This window comes from Tachypleus tridentatus, chromosome 9, assembly GCF_004210375.1.
Source record: "Tachypleus tridentatus isolate NWPU-2018 chromosome 9, ASM421037v1, whole genome shotgun sequence".
NCBI lineage: Eukaryota > Metazoa > Arthropoda > Merostomata > Xiphosura > Limulidae > Tachypleus > Tachypleus tridentatus.
This window is the reverse complement of record NC_134833.1, coordinates 75,439,935-75,462,885: the sequence shown is the minus strand read 5'-3', so window position 1 is coordinate 75,462,885 and position 22,951 is coordinate 75,439,935. Positions and strand designations below refer to the sequence as shown.

At 31.4% G+C, this 22,951-nt stretch overlaps 1 protein-coding gene across 8 annotated transcripts in view; it reads left to right on the top strand.

Moving 5' to 3' along the window:
* LOC143225520 (RCC1 and BTB domain-containing protein 1-like) overlaps nt 1-22,951 on the top strand; it is a 49,702-nt gene that overhangs the window by 16,669 nt on the left and 10,082 nt on the right. For all 8 annotated transcript variants that reach the window (XR_013013901.1, XR_013013900.1, XM_076455125.1 and 5 more), the window contains 6 exons: nt 1,200-1,267; nt 6,796-6,903; nt 7,913-8,055; nt 10,164-10,354; nt 21,725-21,780; nt 21,912-21,982. Coding sequence is in view for 6 of the 8 variants with exons in the window: in XM_076455125.1 (XP_076311240.1) it covers nt 1,200-1,267; nt 6,796-6,903; nt 7,913-8,055; nt 10,164-10,354; nt 21,725-21,780; nt 21,912-21,982 (637 nt within the window). In the remaining 2 variants the exon portion in view is untranslated. The remainder of the gene's footprint in view (nt 1-1,199; nt 1,268-6,795; nt 6,904-7,912; nt 8,056-10,163; nt 10,355-21,724; nt 21,781-21,911; nt 21,983-22,951) is intronic.

Below are 22,951 nucleotides of genomic sequence, written 5' to 3'. Positions count from 1 at the left end.
CAGTTAAATCTGTGAATTGAGGGGTGAAAGACTCAGAGTATGTGAAAAACTTTTTGCAGTTAGAGGTCATCACTGAATAAGAATAGTGAGCAGAAGTAATTACCTGTCAGAAACACATTTTTCATCTTTACAGTACAGTAACATAATTATTGTTAGTATTACTTCTGTTTTCTGTAAGAGAAACTATTTTAAACCTGGCAAGCTCAGCTTACAAATTTCCAGCATCCATAAAAATTGTATATGTGGAATATATATATAGTTCAAATATTAAGTTAAAATAAAGAAATTAGTTGTGAATCAGATTGAAAAGTTCAAATATTAGAGGTCTGTGCTGCTTTCACTCTTCTATGTTGCTGGATCTTCCTGGTTTCTCATATTTGCAGAAGAATTTGCTTCCCAATTTCTTAGGGTGTTGTCACTCCTTATCTGTTTACTTAATATGAGCTATGCTACCTAAATTCTTCAGTATCTAACTAAATTTATTATAGATTGTCTGTTGTGAAAATCTGCTTGATATTACCGTGTCTGAAGATTTTTGGAAAAATTAATTAACAGCACACACAAATTCAGTGGAGTTTATAAATTACTTTCACTTTTCAAGCGAAGTAGAATTATCATTTTTTTTTTTATGAGTGTCAGTATTGTTACATTATTGTTCTTTCATGGTAGATTTTTAGGTTTTAACTTTAAAATTTAAAACAACCAGCAGTGTGTATGCAATATGTAGAAACATTATTGTTAGAAACATCTTGATCACTTTATAAATTAATTTTTGGTGTAGGTGTATTTTAATCATCCCAATGCAAGTAATTGTCATGACTGTGTCTATCCTACCATCAGCATATTTTGACTAGCCAGTCAGTTAATAATATAGGCTAAAGTACAGCAAAGTATGAAGTCTATAACAGACTTTAAGCTTAAGATTATATTTATGATGGTGCTATCATAATATGTACATTTGTTTGTGTGATCACAAGTGTTCCACTTTCAGTTTGACAAGTTATTTGAGAGAGATGTTAGATATCAAAGAACATTAGCTGAATTTTATAAAGTCATTTTATCTACAAAGTTGAATAATTGAGTTCAAGAACTGATGAATAATTATAATATAGGAAACAAAATAACTAATTTGTCATAATTTGAAATGAAAAAATAGGTGCAGCATAACTGCATTTTTTTTTTTTTTTACTTTCAAATAGGTGCCAGACAATGTATTGCCATAGCTTGTGGACAGTCATCTTCAATGGCTGTGTTGGATAATGGAGAGGTAATGTCTGTCTAAAGATATGCATATTTTCATTTGCATTCAGAATATTAAGTACTGATATGGTACCTTTTCTTATATAAAGAGCTATACTCAGTCAGTGTTGCTCTCTATATGCAATTTTTTTTTATCCATACCACCTTTTTTCCCTCCTCCTTTGGGATTGACTATTTTCAATATGTGTCTCGTGCAAATCATAATTCAACAACGCTATACTAATAAAAGTAACATACTCTTATTACACATGTGAATCCCTCTATTCAATTCTACCTATCACTTCTCATTTGGTAGTACTCTTGTTCAGATGTTTTTTGTTTTTGAGTGCTTCATGCTAAAAAGATTTAATACTTTCAATTCTAAAGTGGGATTTCTTCATAAATTTTTTGTTGTTGTATTAAAGATGTGTTTCATTTTAACTGAATTTCCCAGTCTTTAGTATCTTTTCTCTCACATTTGCATTTGTCTCTCAATCTTTTTTGTGTGATTCATATTTCTGAAATGAATTTTGAGGTTCATGTTATCACTTTGCATATCAAACTTCTCACAAGCACTCTTTCACAGGCTGCAAGTGGGGTGAGTCATCATTGGATTTATCACGATCATCCACCAAGAAATTGAGTGTTATAAGGGTCAACCACCTTCCTTGAATTTGTTCCACTTCCTGCTGAATAATCAAAACCTTTTTGTGCTGAATAACATTTTAATAGCCTTTTTCCACCACCAGATTTTGCCATATCCTCCAATCCCTAACCTGCAGAATCAGCTAGGCATAATACAGCATTTTTATATTTGATTTTTCAGGCATGTGATGCTTATATATTTCCCTGATTTCCTGTTATCTCTGTCTTTTAATGTTGCATAATAGTCTTGCCTTTCCTTATTTAGTTTTCCCACCCTCTCCAGATATTAGAGTTTATGCTGAGCAGTTTGTTTTGTTATTGATTGAGGGTGTTAGCATGTCTTGCCTTTCATGAGCTATGGATTAGTTTGTCTTAGCTTATCAGTTAGCTGACTGCCCATTTCTTGACTCAGCAAGTGTGGTCTATTTTATTTGTGTGAGGGACAGTCCCTGATTTTCCTGTGCCTTTAATCCATGCCCTCTTTTTTTACCTTTATCTTATCCTTACTTCACGTCTGTGATATTAATCTACCATTTTTCTATTTTCTGAGCTGATACCCTGAGATCCTGAGGGTTTTTCAGAGAACAGCCTTTCCCTTAATACCTCCATGTTGGCATGTTTCTGTTTCTTGCTTTACACATACATTATTTCCTTTGGTTGCAATGTGGCCTTGATCCAGGTTTGTTTGCTGCATATTTAGCTAGGGGATTTATGTGTGATGCCTTTTCTTTGGCAGTATGATTTTGATCATGTAACTGAAATTTTGGAATCAAGTATAAAGTCTGTGCATCAATACACCACTGTTTCCTCTTTAGTAGCTTGTTTGTCACAATCCAAAACCATGACAAAGCCCTATTCCTGTTTTCTATCCTAGTCTTTGTTAGCCTTTATCTGTTCCTCTCTCCAGGGATTCCTTATCTTGTCATTTTATTTGACAAAGATGGATACTTTGCCATTAGTTCTGGGGATTACTAAGTGTGTTCAGGTCTGGTGGGAGCTTAATTGTGCAAATTTGTTCCCCTTTGGCAATCTTTAGCCACAGATCAGTGGGTTATTAAGGATTTATCAGAGGAATGTGTCCTCCAATTTTTTTACCCCATTCTTTGTCTCTGTTACCTTTTTCTTTGCTGTACCTCAGGACCTTATTACCTTTTGTCTCAACAGGCCATTAAATCTTTTCAACTTTCTTCAGGCTTTTATTCCAGGTTGTTTATCCCCAGGAAAATTGGAAATTGGCACCTGTAATAGGTTTGTCCTGCATCTGTCAGTTTCTTGGTCTACCTTGTTTAACTGTGGAATTGTTTTTTACCCTCAGGTGGACTTGTTATTACTCACTGTTTGGATCCCACTCTTAGGCAAACTAGTGCCTGGCCCAGGTATTCTTTAATTCTTCAAATCTGTGCTGTTAAGTTATGTTGATGTGCATATTATAATTCCATGTCCACATATAACACACTGCAGATGTGGAGTGTTCCACAAGATCACTTGCCAGTTTATCCTTGCAATAGAATTAGTTTATACCTTTAACTGTCAGGGACTGTACTTGCCCATGAACTACAAGGATAAAGCATAAGAGGATAGTTGTCTATCCCTGCCATGCCTTGTATTGAATAATTTAGTCTGGTCTGCTTTCAAAAAATAGGGTTTAGTGGTTCCCTATTGCACTGTCAGATATGTATTTTTTCCTTCAGACTCTCCACTATGTTTTATCCACCTTTCCTTCTAGTGAAGTTTGGGATTCTTTATCACTTTTTAGTTCCAAGCAGATGGGGTGGTTGACAATGGAGACATCCTCCTGAATGGGTTACTGAAATGCAAACAAAAAATTTAGCTGAGAGTAGGTAGATGGTGTTCTGCTGGTGTATATGATGTGATACTCGCAAAATGAAACATAAAATCAAATGGGAGTGATATGTCAAAATTGCAGTTCACCAGTTTTATTGGGATCCTCCATCCCACCCACATGTGAATTTCAGCTACCAGTAGCCAAGGTTTTGATGTAGAGTAGAATCAATAATTACAAGTCCTCACACATGTATTATAGATGTCTATATTTGTCCCTTGATTACACGTTATTAGTGTTGTGGGTCACAGTTGAAGTAATTGCAGATTGTTCCCTTCCACTATCCATCAATGTTTCTTATTCCAAGGATGTTTATGTGTTTAGTTTGGATCTGGTTAAATTCACTTTTGAGGGAGATGACTTGTGTTATGGAGATATCTTTTCAATACTGGATATTGGGTTCCAGGATCGAACAGTCACTTCATCTTATTCACATGTGTCCAGTTCATTAGACAGGGGTTTTAGATTCCCTCCAATTTCATAAATGTGAGGTGAAGATGGTATGGTCCTCTTTCCTATTCCCAACAGATGACTGGGTTTTGGATTATAGTTGACTTGTCACTGGTATTATTGTCATCCTTTAACCCCCTTTGCGGATGTCAATTACCAGTAGCATGGGTTTTGGGTGTAGTTGATTTGCTGTGTATGGTCCATTGTGGCCTAGCCTTTCTACAACTAGGGGCTCGTTGTTTTAATTTTATCCACTTTTATAATTTTTGGGATTGAATTTAATAAATATTGCATGGTTTGGATCAGTTTCCAGCCATAGTTTTCTCCCAGTTGGATGTACTCCTCTGTTTTCTATTCATATGTACAACATCTTTTTAGAATAGGCAAACAGTATACTTGGTTGAAATGTGGTATGGTCTTCTTCATCAAATCTTAAAATATTATCATTTCCTGTTAGGGAGTGTCCTTCAAACACTTTTGAAAGATACTTCTTTCATTTTCTCACACTGGTTTCTCCATGTACAGTCATGTGAAAAAGTTAGGACACCCTATGAAAGCCTGTATATTTTTGTAACATTTTTGGATATATAGATATAGATAACTTGCATGAGAGGTGTGCAAGAAGGAAACCTTTGCTCTCTAAGAGAAACATCAAAGCCAGACTGAATTTTGCCAGAGAGAATGTAGACAAAGACCAGAACTTCTGGAATAATGTTCTTTGGACAGATGAGTCCAAAATTGAATTATTTGTGCACCAGAACAGAGGATATGTTTAGCGTAAACCAAATACAGTATTCCAGGAAAAGAACCTCATACCAACTGTGAAGCATGGAGATGGAAGTGTCATGGTTTGGGGCTGCTTTGCTGCAGCAGCACCTGGACAGCTCAAAATCATAGAATCCACCATGAATTCTACTGTGTATCAGAGGATGCTTGAGGATCATGTGAGACCATTTGTACGAAAATTAAAGCTGAAGCGGAACTGGAACCTGCAACACGACAATGACCCAAAACATACCAGTAAAATCCACCAAGGACTGGCTGAAAACTAAGAAATGGAAAGTCCTGGAATGGCCGAGCCAAAGCCCAGATCTTAATCCCATTGAGATGCTATGGGGGGACTTGAAATGGGCTGTACATGCAAGAAACCCCTCAAACATCTCACAGCTGAAAGAATTCTGCATTGAGGAGTGGGGCAAATTTTCTTCAGACTGATGTCAGAGACTGGTAGATGACTACAATTTGTGTCTCACTGCAGTTATTTCAGCCAAAAGGGGTAACACTAGCTATTAGGGGGTAGGGTGTCATAACTTTTTCCTCAGTTAGAATATGCATTTTTGTAGAATTACATGTACAGAAGACCTTAAAGTCTTTTCTTCAGTTTTAATTGTTTAGTTATATTTCTATAATCTCTCAGTATTGTTGAAATTGAGATTAAATATCTATATATCTAAAAATGTTATAAAAATACACAGGCTTTCATAGGGTGTCCTAACTCTTTCACAACTGTATTTAATGTAGGATTCTAGCTATTTATGTAAAAGTAGGTAATGTACTATACCAGAAGTTATAACTTTCCTATACTGAATGTTTTTTTCCAATAGGTAAATTTCAACATTCTTTACTGAAAAACTGTGCTTCAATTTTGTGTCATGACTCAAAGTGATAGTTCAGTAGAATTGAATAGATAGAGTCACATGTGTAATGAGAGTATGTCAGTTCCAATGAAGGAGAGAAAAAAGGCTTATGGCATGTGTTAAAAAGAAAGTATAGAGGGCAGCACTGAATAATGTGTTTTTGTGAGAGGAGGCAAGTACTATAGAGAAATTATAATGTTGAGAGAATACTAGTGATAATTTTAGTGTGAAAATTCCTCTGCAGAATATGGTTTTTAGTCACTTTTGTACAATAATATCTAGTATTTTAACAAATATGTGTATATGTATGTATATGTGTGTATATATATATAATATGTAAGTTTAAATCTCATTTTAGCATCTGCCTGAGCAAACCATTTATTGTGTGTGTGTGTGTGTGTGTGTGTATAATGTTTTTCCTCATGTTTCATCTTCATCAGAACAATTTATTGAGAGAAAAACAAAAACTGTGAAATATTGATGTATCAGCTGTGATTCTTGTCAAATGTAAATTAGAAGGTGTTCATTAAGTTGAATTTAGTAGTGAATTTTAAATTTTTGTTAAATGTAAGGAAGATAACTTAGTTCATTTCTGTTAGCAAATTTATTTTCAGAACATTAAAATATAAAAAACCTGTTCTGTTTGTCTCTTTGAAAACAAAATATTAATTAAAATTGATTTTAAGTCTTCTGTAGCTTTTACAGGTGAAATAATACCATGATGTAAACTCTAAACAAAATCCTTAATCACTATTACAAAACCAAATAGGAATAAATATATAGAAAAGTTTTTATCTTCTACTTGTGTTTAATTTGTGTCCTTGGTATTTATGGCTTACAATTTCCATTCTGGAAGTAACATAAGCAACACAGTCTTTTACTGTAGTTCTTGCTTTTGCTAGATTTCATCTGTATTTTATAACCATTTTGGTTGAAATATCAAACATTTTTCTGTTGCTCTAAATAATCACCTTCATGAAGGTATATGGCTGGGGCTACAATGGAAATGGGCAGTTGGGACTAGGGATCAATGCTAATCAGTATATTCCATGCCAAGTAACAAATCTACAAGCAGTAGTAATACAGAAGGTAGGTTTTAGAGAAAAATCCTTAAGTAAGACAAATTATACATGTAGAATCCTAATATTAAGATGGTTCCTATACCACTGACAAATTGGAGATCCAACTTAATCTAAAGAATACTGTATTTTATACGTTTCTAATTTCTCTATACTAAATTTCATAAAACAATTAAAATTTCAAAATATGATGTTCTCTTTTTATTATTATTAGGAGTCTGCAATTTTAAGATGCATTAGTGTATAAGAAAGTTTGTAATTTTTTTTTAATATAAACATATTTAAGTAAATGAATAAATGAAGTATGTGGGCTCAATATTTTTATTACACGCATTTCATAATATTTGGTACAGAAAATTATTCAAGAGAATTTCTGTAAAACTAGCTTTTTAATATAATAGTATATAGATAATGTGATTAAACCTAGACTGGAGTAAAACTAAGAAAATATTTTGGAAGGAAAATCATAATAATCAGATTATCTTTTGTAAAATGTTTCAGTTGTACTTAGAATGCATTAAAAATACCTGAAGAAAAACTTTATTAAATATTAATAAGAAGTAATTTTTAAAATTGTAAATTATTGAATTTATGTTGTACTTTACATTTTTTTCTCTTGAGTTAAATATGGAAGATAAGTAGAATTAAAACATTCTTCTATATGATGAAATTCTAAAATGCTTTGAAAGTCTGCTGATTTGTCATTGCCATTTCTAAACATGCCGTTTTTAACGTTTATCAGTCCAATTTATTTTCAAGCAATTTTGCTTCCAAAATTGTGAGGCATAAATTAAGAATTAATTGCAGATTAACATTGGCACTACAGAAACATCTTTAGCTCACAAGTGTATTTTTGATATTTGTAAATAACATGAGCATAGTGAAACAAAACCAACTACAACCATTTATTTTGTACAAAATTATGTTTTCATTATGCATTTGAAGATTTAAAAATGCTTAATGATAATGTGCTATTTAACCAAGTAGTAGTTATATTGTGATTTCTAACTTATTTCCAGATAGCCTGTGGTTATGCACATACTTTGGCTCTGTCGGACGAAGGAGTATTGTATGCCTGGGGAGCCAATTCATGTGGTCAATTAGGCACTGGGAATAAAGCTGATCAAGTAACTCCAGTTAGAATTGCTACTGAATTTGGGAGGTAAAATTAATTTTATATTTTACATCACTTAAGCTTTTCCTTTTTTAATTATGTATAAATGGGTGTTCTAGCACATTTAAATAAACAACTTTTGTTGTTTCATCTGGATTATTGTGAAATATTTTTGGGATTAAGGTAAAAAATATGGTCATGGGCAAAGGAACACAACTGATGAAACAATGCATTATAATCTTTTATAAGTAAAAGCACAAGAAATATATATTTAACTAACTGTTACCAAGCTGGGATGTTGGAATAGGACAAGTGTTCCTTTCTGCTTCCTGTTCTTGAGATGATAATGGTTTGGACCCTCATCCTAAAGAGGATTTCAGTGCTGCCTGGTTTTGGACTAGATTTGACCCATTGAATACTTTACCAGCTGTATCACATGTAAATGCCTAAGGGTAGGTGGGAACATCAAGGTTTATTGGTGAGTGAAAATTGAGCGGATAGAGGGCAGCATGAGACAAGAAAAGCTATAATGTTACATAGGTAAGTATCTATAAAAAATATATTTTTACTGTAGGAAGATGTTAATTTTTGCAAAGTACTTAAAACAACCATACAAAAAACATTGTTAATTTTATCCAAGACTTTGAGTACAAGCAACAGAGGACAAGACCCACATGTAAGTACTGAATTTTTTGTTTTTTTTTAGGTATAATTTTTATTTATTGTTATCAAAATAATTAAAATTTAAAAAGTAGAAACTCGTTAGGTTAGGTAAGAAAACATAAAAAGAAAGTTAAGTAAGTTTCTTATTGTAGTAATATGTGAACTTGTCTGTGTATTATGTAATTCAGTATTTTGTTTATAAGTTATGTGCTTGCTGGATTATTGCTTATTTTGTTATACAAATTTAGTAGTTCGACACAGTTTAGAGAATAATAAAAGATTAAATGAAAGCAGATGAAACTGTTACAAGCTTGAGGCTGCTTATAACATTTACTTTTACAATATGCAGTTGTTTAAGAAATAAATAGTTCACATAAATAGCTATTGCTGTTCAGTGCTGCCCTCTATATGTGAAACATTTTTTCACATGCCATAACTCATGAACTCTTACTTAAGTTACAATCAGTTGGTTCAACTGTCTTGTACATAAATCATCATGTGAAAACCATCCACCAATAAGGATGAAACACACACTCCTAATATATGTGGCTTCCTCTCTTCGGTGTGAGATTCTGCTTTTTATGTGCATGGAGTTAATAATTGGAAGTTATAGTTTTCCTATGTTGAAAATATATTTCTTATAAATACTTGGCTCCCTTACCATTCCTCCACATTGAAAACTGGTGCTTCAATTTTGTGCCAAAGCTTGAAGTGATAGTTTAGTAGAATTGAATAGAGAAAGTTATGTGGACTGGGAGAGTGTGTTGCATTTTTATTGATGGATAGTTGTCACATGATTATTTTTCACGTGAGATGAAGTTGAATCTGTTGGCTGTGAGGTACATGGGAGCTTAAGGTTTGTGGTATGCAATTTTTTTTTTCATATAGAGGGCAACACTAAATAAGAATAGCTATTTATGTGAGTACGTATAGAAATATATTTTTGGTACAGGAAAATAATTTTTTTGTTCAAATTTACCAGTCCTAAATATTTACAAAGTAGTAAAAATATAAAAAAAATTTTTATCGAAAAATTAATGCTGTTATTGAAAAATATTACTTTCTTGTTAGTTATTTGTATACAAATTGTTTCTTTTTTTTATGCAGTCTTTTTAAGAAGCAGGTTATTATTTTATTTTGCTTTTATTTAAATATTGCACAAAATAGTTGATTTGATAAATTAATTAGAGTTGAAGTTCAAATCTCAATTATCTGTTTGTTAAGTAATTTAAAATTTAAAAAAGAAAATTGTAATGGTACACACTTATTCAGTGTATTCCTATAACATTTATGGATTCATGTGTGCTCTTGAATTGAAAATCAATAAATACTGCAAATATATTAGATTTCCAGTTAATCTGAAATACTTGCTCACTGAAGCATGCTTTATTAGTATTTTTCATTGAAATACACTTCAGTTTTTCAGTATTTTGATCATTATTTGATTAACAGTACTAAATAATGATTTGATAATATAAATTCATATCTTTCAGAATTGCAGAAATTGCTGCCTCTCATTACAACCACACTTCAGCAGCTTCGACTCAGACATGTGAAGTGTATATGTGGGGACAGTGTCGGGGTCAGTCTGTAACTGCTCCTGAGGCAACTTCCTTTCACTGCTTGCATGATGTCTTTGCTTGTTTTGCATCTCCTGCTGTCACCAGCCGTCCTATGGAACTAGGTGAATGAAAGTTAATTTATACTTGTAGAACCTAAAGGTTAGGAGATGGAAATGTTTCTTGTTTTTGCAGAAAGGCAGATAAATGCTATTCCTATATCTATGATGTTTAGTAATAGGTGTATTTTTTCATGCAGACAGACATAGCTTCAAGAGGCAAATATAATGATAAGAGGATATTTTGGTACTATTTCAAAAAATAGGTGTTTTTTTGTAAGTTCTAGAAGCAAAGTGTGATGTAATAGTGTTTCAGCCTAATGAGGCAATCAGCATATTCATGATGGTAAGTTGGTGTTGTATTCTTTGTAAGTTTTTAAAGCTGTATGAATGATGTAGGAAAGTGGCAGATATACTGGTATTGTATTTGTAGATCCATGGAGCTCAGTGAGTGATTTCATGTTTCTTTAGTTACCATAAAAGTAGGTGGATAATTATATAATGTTTCTTTGGTACAACTGTTATTGTTAGATGACAAGTACATGGGTTTTTTATTAATGGACAGATATCTAGAAGTTGTTTTTAGAATTATGTATGTAAGTAGGATATATATATTTTTTAATTTGTGTGTTTATTTTGTTGATTTACAATGCAATGGGGATAATGCAATAATAATTACAATGGGTTTGATCTGTATAACCATTAATTGATATGGAAAATGTTAAACTTTAGGAACAGGCTTAGGTTGACTATGCTAATTAAAAAAAAATTAAGTTGATGATTAATATTATTGATGGATTAAAAATACTGAGCAACTTTTGAAAAATTTAAAATTTTTGTAAATTTTACGATTTGCTGTTTAAATTTTAGCTTTTTTAATATGATCGTTTGCTTCCATACACAGAAAGCTATTTTCCACTTGAAAATTGAGAGTTTTGCATGCTACCAGTCTTGTAAAAATTCTTACATAAAATTTGTTTAAATCATTTGAAATTGTGATACTTCATAATGACACATCATGCAGTTGAACCCTCTGCCATTAAGAGTATGGACACACCTCTTTGTACAAATGCTCTCTACATTCACTTGCAAAATGTTATCCTTTTCCTCAGCACAGTTGTGTTTAGATGTGTTTATTTGTGTTGAGACTTGTTGAAGTAACTTTACATTTTCAATCTTTCCATAAGAATTCACAGATTAATGTTAATTCCTTTTTCTGTTAATGTGAGTACAAGTACGACACATTGTTACCGACATTTAAGAAATTCTTGTTTGTTGAAATTGCAGAAACTATCATTCAGTTTGAAAATACAGTAAGAAGAACAGTGCTGTTACATAGTTTATCTGAACCTTTTTCCATCCTTTCCTCTTTGCAGATTTTGAAGTTAAGTCGAGGAGTATGAAATGGAATAATTTACCACCTAATACTTCTCTCCTCAATACACATCTCTGCTTTCTCATTTTTATATAAGCCTCCAACCTGTAGTCTCCTTTCTTTTTCCATGTTAATGGCACATTTAGCACTTCAGTGTTCAATTCACTCCCACTATTTAATGCATTATCTTTGTACCTAATCTTGTAACACACAGACGTTGTTGTTTAGATATAGTTTATTCTTTGTTAACATGTAAGTCATTGAACTTAATGTTCAGATATTGTTTATTACTCCTTAACATATTCATGTAAGATATTTTGTGTAGTAGAACTAGTTCATTACTTCTACTACTACTTGACTCTAATTTTTAATCATAGTTATTTACTCTTTAACATTTATTGCAAAGTATATTTCATCATAGTTTATCTCTTATTCATATGTACATGCAGATGTTGATGGTTGTTCACATTTACATAAATCTATTTATTAAAATAGATGTTAAAAAAGCATTAACAGTTAATTTCTTTCGTATTTAGCACATAGTTGGTGATATTATATTTTAATTTTTTATTCCTTGATATGTCCAGTATTTCTTCATATGCACCCTTGTTAGATAATACTTAGGCTTAATTGATTAAAACTTACCATATATACAAAACTATTAAGATTTGATTCTAGTTCCTTTATTCTTAATATGTCCACCAAGATGATAATATTTAGTTCTTGTTTATTATTTCTTTGTGTGTACACAATGAAGATAATAGTTAGTCTTGGTTACCTATTCCTTACAATGTAAAAATTCATATTAATCTTTATTTCTACTTCTTATTCTATTAAGATGTCCACTTAGAAGATAATATAAAATGTTGTTTAGATTTAGTTCCTTATTCCTTATCATGTAAACATTCCTATAAATTTTTATTTCTAGTTCTTTCTTGTGTTCCACATAGAATATGGTGTTTTGTCACAGCTCATTACTCCTTTACTGGTAATCCATAGAGATAGTGTTTAGAAATAATTAATTTCTCCTTGGTTTATTAATCCTATTCATATACATGAAAGTTGATGTTATATATAAAGTAAGGAACTATGAATACACAATTATATGTAAGTATACATGTTATATATAGCAAAGTCCTTAATGTAATCGAACCCCTTATTTAAACATTGTAAATCTGAAGGTTGTCCCACTGTGGTACTCCTCTGGGTAATGAATATACACTGTACAATACTCTATATGTAAGGCAAGCACACGTACTTTGCTTTGAAATTTCTACCATAGCAAACTAAACAGCATACTGTTTGCACACAGCTGTCCACAATCAACTTCTAACAGGTTTTATCAATAGTAATAAATTGCATGAAAATAAAGCCACATCAAAATACCACATGATTAACTCCTTTTATATTGGGTAGGTCAAATTGCACATGTTACAACCTTTCACAAAGTTACATTTAAAATTTAATTAAATTATTTTATTATCAATGTCTATGAATAAATTCAGTGTCAAAACATATATAATGAACCAATGTTTGGTATTAAGTTCTTAGTATTATCAGGAAATATAAAAAAAAACTCAATCTTCTCTGGTATGAGAAATGTAATGTTTGTTATCTATGTCTTCCCTCTTCTCTAATTTTTACCACCCCTCCAGGAACTATAAAACTTAATGTAAATTACTCATTGTACTGTTTCCGTTGTTGAGGCAAAGAATAATTTACATAGCCTTTAACCCTCTCCACCCTGGTATGATACAAAGTTTTAGTGCCTTATATTCGAAAGTTGATTAAATTACTTTTTTTTATTCTTTGATCCTTTCATACTTTTTTTTGTTATTTCAATTAGAATAGCATAAAATCTTAGCTAGTAATCCATATCTTAATGGTATATAAGTTTTAAGTTCTAAATTCTAAAAGTTGACATTTTTAAAAGTCCTGAATTTTCTCTGACATGACACACTTGTTACTTTTCTCTTAGCATGTCATCATTCCTGTTTTATCCACCATCCATTGAAAAAGTTGAAATTAAGCATAAATTACTCTCTATCAAATCGTCATTGCTTAGTTAAACCACATTTATTATAGTCTTTGGTTACAGAGCTATTGAATAGAAAAACTCCTTCTACTACACCCACTTGTCACAACCTCACTTTCATAATATGTTAATAACTTACTTTTACATTAGATTATACATTACCTATAATCAATAGTAATTCGAGATTTTCATCTATCAAATGATGTATTGTATAATGTTATATTCTGAACAGTTAAATTTTAGTTTCACTTTGAGTATGAATAGCTTCCACATGGGAAAGTTAACAGCTAGCTTGGATAAATTTACAACGACTATTTTCATAGAGCTAGAAAGCCAGAAAATTTTTCGGTGGGGAGGGGATATGTCTATTTTTTGCATGCTAGTCTATATTATTTAGAGCATTATTTAATTAACTAAAAATTATTTATAATACTATGAGTAGTAGAAAAAAATCAGGGTTAACTCTCTTTGACAACTGAGAGCAAGAGAAAAAAGATTTAATAAGTAGTTTATTTTTTGTTTTGCATGTTTATTCATTATATATATAATTATAAAAACAACTTAATGATATTTTTAAGTTACTTAAGATTAGAATCAGTAATAATATAAAAATGTTTTGCGAGGCACGCATGCAAGCTGCTTGTACTAGTTGTAGTAGCTTGTGGGTAATGTAATTCAGTGGCATAATGTGAGCTGCATATTTCCCAAGTGCTTTACATCTTAGCATGTAGACAGTAGTTAGTTGTGGTTTGTAGGGCAGCAAAACAATAAAATTTAATTATAAATGGATGTATACTGTTACAAACTTAGAAATAATTAAGATAAAATAATGTGGTTTTATATTAAAATATGAAGTCATTATAGAAAAGAAAAGGATAATTTAGATTCATTTTACTTATTTTTTGGTGGTTACAAAGTTTGTCAGATTTACAATTCCTATTTTGAGTTAAGTTTGAGAAAATAACAAAGGAAGTTTGAGATTTTTGAGATAAGAAAAAGTATTTTTAATTTAACATGAAAATTACTTTGCACAAGGATCATTCAAAACAAATACTCAATATATTTATGGAAAAATTTTAACTTATTTTATTACAAATACTTAACTAAAAATTGTGATTTTTTCTATCTTAAAGACTATTAAATGAAATACTGCCCAATTGTGTGAAGATATACACACTGCATTGAAAGTTATAAATACTAAATCTACAAAAACTTTAAACAAGTTATAAAGATTGACCCTGTATTGAAAGAGTTAACCTTATTTAGTTACACATCAATAAAATATTTGCCACATAGGTCTGACAGGTCTTCCTATGGTCACGGGTCTAAGGCCATGTCATCATGTTTGTAGATTTACATTCAAACTTTTATTGAACTACCATTATATGAACATATACCAATAAGTCAGGTATCAAATTGTAAATTCTAATTAATATTTTAGTGTTATACATCAGTTAATTCATTAATTTAAAAGTAAATATTAAAAACAAATCCTTATTATTGATTTCTATGTGTCACTTAATATAGTGAATATAGTATTGGTTCAGATTAGATGTTTATGATATCCAAATATAAAGTCTATAGCTTCTTGCAAATTAGGAACTGAAATTACTGATATTAACAAGCTAGAATATAAAATAAGAACCTTCTACTTTTCTATTTACTAAGATATCACTAGATTTAGTGAATCAAGTGTAGTGGTCCCACCCACTTCTTTCCTTTATTGGAAACACTTTTATATACACCTATTTCTGTGTGTGGTGTATAAATAATCAGTCAATCTCAGAATGTCCCCCACATGATTCTCTAAGCCTTTGCAAAGTACTTACATGGCAAACTTTATTTTCATGGTGGACTCCAAGCAATGAGATAGGACATTATTGAACTAAAAAATCATATTTTTAGATCGAAATACAACTTAGCTTCTGTGGTATTCGTAAAGTAATTTATGATTTTTTGTTATTCCAAAATGCGTATATAAAGCCTAAAAAAATTTTGTTTTACGTTTTCCATGTGCAAAACTTGATAAGGCTTAGCAAGCTGCAAACAAGTAAAAAGTTCATAACTAGAATAATTTTCTATGCTTCTTTTATTTACTGTTTTATGTTTTAAGAAAAATAACTGGAATTAAGAACTCGTTTGTAAGCAGTAATAATGTATATACATATATAATGTGTTATAACCAAAATTTGCCTATTTTACAAAATACTAGTCCACTAGAACACAGCCAAGAGAGGTCACTTTGTGAAGGCCAGTATTATATTATTGGATAAGGTAACATCAGTTTAAGTGAGCTGTGTCATTGAACTTCTGTAATGTTAGTCAAGAAGATGCTTTAAAAAATTATAACTCAAAAAGTAGGTTGAACACCATCCTGATTTTTTTGTAGATCATATTCAGAGATGTATGAATATATGGTAAAAATCTGAAAAGGCTGAATAACTGGTGACATGATCAAACTGTGGCCTGAAGTAGGACTATTTTTAGCTAAATCATAAAAAGTTGCATGCAACTAAATTCTTTTACAGGAGATCTAATAGACTTTTAATTACAACAATTGCTGATTTATCAACTGATATGTTATAGGAAATTTGAAAACAAAATTCAGCTTTGTATCATATTAAGCCTTAGAGCAATGGCTTATTAAATAAACCAATATTTATTATGATTTTGGGTTTTCAGGTGATTTTACAGTCTCACTATGAAAATCCTAAGAGAGATAAACTTGGTTTGAGACCATTTTTGAATTATGTGAGATTAATTCAGTCAGTGTAGCAAATTTCAGCCTTATACCACCATTACTCTTGCACCTTTAAGCAGCCAAAGCTACCCGAAAATGAATTTGCCAAAAATAACAAAACATTAATTAAATTTTACAGGGCTGCAAATTATAAACTATTAGAGATATTAATCTAATCTTTGGCAGTTTTTCATTTTATGGGTAGATGAGCACATGCAAATTTTTTCAAGGCATTCTGAGGGGGTCACCTGGAAAATTTTCCAAAATCTGGATGATTTAACATGGAATGACCCCATAGTTTTTACTATGTAATTTGTACCATTAGATGGTAGTATTCTGTTTTCATCCATTACACCTTGAGTAAACTACTTTTACACATAGTGGATCATGTGTTATCCTTGTTCATTGCTTCTTAACATATACCTATTATCTGTAAAGATCATATGTTGTTCATTATGAATTCTCATAGCATTAGCAGGTCGAATTTAATCATAAGCATTTGTTCCATACAATGTTCCTATAGTCATTACTTTGATGGGGCTACTTACTCTGTAACATGTACTCTTTGAAGTTAATGTTAATCTCCTTTCCTCACTTTTTTTACATATACATCTAAAATATGGTGTTCAGATGTGGTTCTGAACCTGTACTTTTTGAATGTGTTCATAACTTCTCATGTTCTTGGGGCACTGCATTTTATTGCAGGCTGTCTTCTTGACAGGACTGTTTTCTACCAACAGATTGGTTTTTTACCCTTTAAACTTCTATTGTTCTTTTTCAGTGTTCCTCTTTGTTTTGTTGCTTTACTACTCTTTCTGTGCTACCTGCTTTTATCTTTTTTTTATTTTGGGTTTCAGGTCACATTTTATCTACCCTTCTGCCTTTTCCAATGACACAGTTTACCTTTTTCTCTGCCTCTTTCTACCCTTTTTTATTTTTTCCTTATTTTTCATTATCTACTGTACCCTGTTCTACTGGATTGTCTTTATAGTTTCTTTTTCAATTGACTTTTTTCAGTTTTCTTTCTGTTCTGGACAACTACTCTTGTCCTGTGTGGGCCATTGCAGTTCCTCTTACTGTCTTAAGTACCTGGGACACATTCTCTTCTCAGGCCCTCTCTTCATATTTTTCATCTTTTAACCAAATGGACACATAGACTACTTCATAATATTTTGTTTCACATTGAACTGTCTCTGCAATCTGGCTGTCTTGTGTCCTGTAGTATACAATTTTCATCAATGGCCATTCTTTGATTATCATGCACCTGTAATAGTAGGGAGTATTCATTTATTTATTCTTTCCCAATTACTCTTCTACTTTTGGATTCTGTTAGGTGACAAGTGTTGCCTCACAGGGTATACTTGCTCAAACTTCTGCACTGGGATAGGATAGTGAAAAGTGTTCAGACCTACCTGCCTTTGTCTGCTCAATGCCCACTGTGAGATGGAGTTATCTGCAAGACCACTGGTATTCTACTTATGGTTTTATATATAATTTTTCCAGTGTGATCCAGACTGTACCTGCTCCATGACTATCATGGAAGAAGTCAGCACCAGAGTTGTGCATCTTCCTGCTTCTTTGGTTCATGCTTACTGGCATTTAAAAATAGTGTTTCATGGTCACGTATTACATTGTCTCAAGTAAAAGACGTTTTTGGTGGTGCCTAATTAGGATCTATGTGCATTCCCTGTGTTTCCTCCATACAATTCCCCCTGAGTGGAACAGAGACCTTTTCCATTTATCAGCTCCTAACTGCTGGAGAAACCTCACTGATTAATACTTAAATATTGAGGGCAAGAACATAGGTCCTCATGTAGTGAGGGGGGGGCAGAGGTTTTTCTGGAATGTACTGTTGATCAACCCATTGCATTTAGATACATCACAATCTACAAGTGGAATTTGGACATATGCATCATTATTTCATGTTCAGCTGTGAGGTATTGCTCATACACCCTACTCCCACAGCAAGAATGGGGCCCATAATGTTTGATGTCAATTTGTGGTTATATAAGTATCCATATTAACTTTGTCCAATAAATGGTGTCCTTCTTCCTTTAATGCTGAAGGCCACATAGTGTCTGACAGTAGAGGAGCTGTGCACAGATACTTATCACAAGTTCCTTTCTCCAACAGCTGGTTTTGACTCATAGAGACTGATGATTGAGGAGTTGTGCTCCCACAATTCAGTATGAACAAGTACCAATCTTATTACATTTATTGGCTGTCTGATATCCTGTGTGTGAATACTTGGACAGTAAAGGGTCATATACCTATTCTGTTTGTCTTTTTTGCTGGAGTGTTCGGCTACATGACATGTCATTATGTAGTAGTATAATTTCACATGATTCATGTGAATTTTAGGTGACAGTTTTAACAAGGCTGGTGATATGCAAGTCTCTCAAGCAGATTAGTGCAATTTCAAGAGGAAAATAGCATTTTATGTTTGGAGATATCTATTGGAAATATGTGCTCAATTAATGAAAATATTAACTTTCAAATCATGTCATAAGAGTTTAAAAACTTTGCTGTTTTATATTTCATGATATATATAATTTTATTAAGCTTGAATTGTTGCTGTATTGATGTTTGTAATACCCAGAAAAAGAGGAACTTCAACAAATTGTTCTTCTTATTTTAAGATCTTTTATACAGATGAGTTTGTTAAAATTTAGCTATATGAGGTTTCATCTATCATTATCTCTGTAAGTCAAGGATTAGTCTGAAAGATATCCATTTGAAGCTTGCTATACAAGAATATGGAAGGATATTATTTGTTATGTAGTTAGTTATGTAGATATTTTAGTATTGCTTAATACAGTTTCACACATTTTGTTGTGTGTATAAAATAAAGTACAATACCTTTTTTCCAGAATTAAATTTGTATAGCTTTTTTCTTGTAATATTTCATCATCATATTATATGACTTGTCTCTGTTGTTTTTTTGAGGAGGGAGGTTGGACTTATTATAATAAAAATATATATATTTGCATCAGGGGCGTAGATCCTGGGGGGATGGGGGGAAAAACGTATCCTCCTTGATTTTAGGTTGGGGGTATGGTCCATATAATCATCCTCCCCAACAGTTTTGTCTTTTTAATTGTTTTATTGCATCACAGGCCTACAAATTGTGTGTTTGTTCTTGTTATTCTTGTGTTCTTGCCAATCGAATTACACAATTAGGCCTAGATGTAGGCTTTTTCAGTAGCCGAAATGTACATCTTTAATATAGGCGTGCTTCTAAGCTTTTCGATCTAAGCAATAGTTTGTAAGTATCAGTCAGTAGGCCTAAGTATACATGCAAGTATTGTGGCAACAAGATTACTCTGTGATTGCATATTTACAGCTTTCAGGTTCATGTAATCAGAGATTACCAATTTGCAAACTGAACAGTCCACATAAGTGGTTGCAAAAATCATTCCCCCCATCGGGTGTAAAAAATCTATGCCCCTGATTTGTGTACTTCAACCAAATGAACTCCTGATTTGGGTTTCCTTGTATCTGGCAGTTGAACAAGACTGTCCATATTCAGTTTTATAAGAATTGGTTTTAATAACAGCTTTTTACGCAATGTAATAGTACCTGGATATTTCCCACTATTTACCTGTTGTTAGTCCAGTCTCAATGAGAATTGCTCAGCATAAAAAGTCCAGTAACACAGAGAATTAATGGTGGTTGTTTATTATGAACAAATAATGTCAAAATGTTTACTGTCAGCTTGGTTTTATTATAAATTTCAATATATTCATATTTGGTGAGGCACTGGAATATGTTTTGATTGCCATCATTAGCATACATCAGGTTTTTTATTATTTTTTAATACATGGCTGTAATGATGTAATTTATTTTCTTGCTTATCACTTCCACTTTTTTAAGCACATGTGGAATAGGATGTATGTTTAAGAATATTTTATTTCTCAAGCCTTTGTTTTTAAGCAGCTAAGGTAAACAAGTACCACTGAGTAAGTAATACAATGCATTTAATAGATGTCATCTGCATAAGTTGTTTTATTTTTATTTCAGCAGTTTTTCTTTTTTAATTTGTATCCTTTATTATGTATATAATATCTTGAAAACTGAAGTTAAACTACTATAATGGTACTTGTACTAAAAGTTTTTTACATTTTTTAAAACATAGACCAATCCTTAAGTACTTACTTAATTTTTTCATGTGTGTATTTTTTTGGAAAGAGCAGTCACATACTTTACCAGTCAACTTTTCAAAGCAATTTAAACAAAGTTAGTGCATCCTAATGGTCGATAACTTACATGCTTTTCTATAACCTGGACCCGGCATGGTCAAGTGTGTTAAGTCATTTGACTCGTAATCTGAGGGTCGCAGGTTCGAATCACGGTTGCACCAAACATGATCACCCTTTCAGCCGTGGGGGTGTTATAATGTGACGGTCAATCCCACTATTCGTTGGTAAAAGAGTAGCCGAAGAGTTGGCGGTGGGTGGTGATGACTAGCTGCCTTCCCTCTAGTCTTACACTGCTAAATTAGGGATAGCTAGCACAGATAGCCCTCGAGTAGCTTTGCCTGAAATTCAAAAACAACTTCTATAACCTGTAAATGATCCTTTGTATTTTGTAGATTTCAAAGGTGTTAATTGTTTATTAATGTACTAGAATAAATTTGTAACTCATTTGAACATTTAAATAACATTTAAGACTTGAATAAGTAATACTGAATGCTTTACTTCCATGATCACACTTAAGTATTTAAAGACACTTTTCTGTAGTTTTGATATGAAGAAGGCATTTCTTATTATCCTTAGCAATTAATTGTTTTAATGTTGTTTAAGTAATAACATAAGTAATACATAAATAAATAATTAAATTAATTAAAGAAGCTCTTAGATTGAAAAATTTGTCTGGATATTATTTGCTAGTGTAGGTCAAAACATTATTTTTCATCTCATTAAAACAACTAAAAAAATCTGCTATTCATATCATTAACTTTTTTAATGTTTTGTTTCCCATAGTGTATTGAATTAAAATTGATATGTCTGTGGAGTGAAGTGTTTGGAAATAGTGTCCTCCAAAAATGAATTATTTTTAATTTAACTTTTTTTGTCTATGCCATATAATACATGTATGTAGTTATCATGGCAGATTTCTAGAAAATTTATAATGATCTAAAAATAAAATGTAAAAATTGAACATTTTGCCATTTTCTGTTCGTGAATTGTTACCTTTGAATATATTCTCTTACTAGTTTATCACATTTTTGTTTAGAATATTATGCATGTACCTATGTACCATTTAATGTTTTAACTTTCTTGTCAGATGTTTGCATGGTGAATACAGTAGGAGATAGTCTTCAACAAGCATTTGATGATCCTGTAAGTATCTCAGTAGTTTAAGACTGTCTTTAGAATTTAATCATAGTTTTAATTTGATGATATTTACCTTGAAATTTTTTAAAGATGATTTCATGACAAAGTGTTTATACAAATTGTGTAAATTTTTACAGAGTACAAGTGATTTGCAAATTTCTATAGAAGGAAAATTTGTTTATGTTCACAAGGCCATTCTAAAAATAAGGTAAGTAGTATACATGTAAAGGAAATTACCTAATAATTTTAGTCATAGCTCTGTTGCAAAACATCTACAAAATTTTTGCATTCAAAATACTTTAATTTGATATTTTTGATGCTTGGATTTGCTCTGTCTTGTAAAAACAAATACCTGGGGATATAGGCTAAGTAGAATTACAATGATTTAAAATTTTAGTATCAGAGAAGTAGAGTAGAAAAATAAATGTATGAGGTTAAACTATAAATATGTGTACAGTTGAGCTAATACATACTTCTATAAAAATGAATGATACAGGTAGAGATGAAATGCACATACATATAGACAGCTGAATTTTGTATGTATACTACCTTTTATTCATAAATGTGAAGAGCTGATTAACAACATGAATTTTATGTATATTTGGTCATTTTTTTAAAATACAGTGACTTTCAATTCCTTGTTCATTTTGGAATTGTTATTGTTTATTACTTAACATTTGTCAAACAAGATTTAAGAGTAAAAAATATATGTACTTGTGTACTGATTGAAATATTGTACATGTTTTTAAAGTAGTTTCTAACTGAAAAGCTGTAACTTGTAATATAGTAATAATAATATATCATTTAAGTTTCAATTTATTCAACACAACATTATCATTATTTTGTGACATTAGTTTTTAAGTTCTTCAAAAGTGAACCAGTAGTTTAATTATACAAGTGTATATTTTTGCATTTAGGCAGAGATACTGGTCATTTCTAAAATTTGTGACTAAGTAACTATGTTGAAAATTAGGGAACTAATTATATTGTTCTTTTATTAATTAGAAGTATTATTTGACTTAAATATATAAATTGTGAGACTTGTGTGGAAGTATCTAGTTCAGACTACAAGAGTTGTACATAAATAATGTAAGTTTGTGAATAAAATTGTTCTAGATCAGTCATTGTTACTAAAAAAGTAGATCCTAAGAAAAATTCGTAAATTTTAAATTAAAGT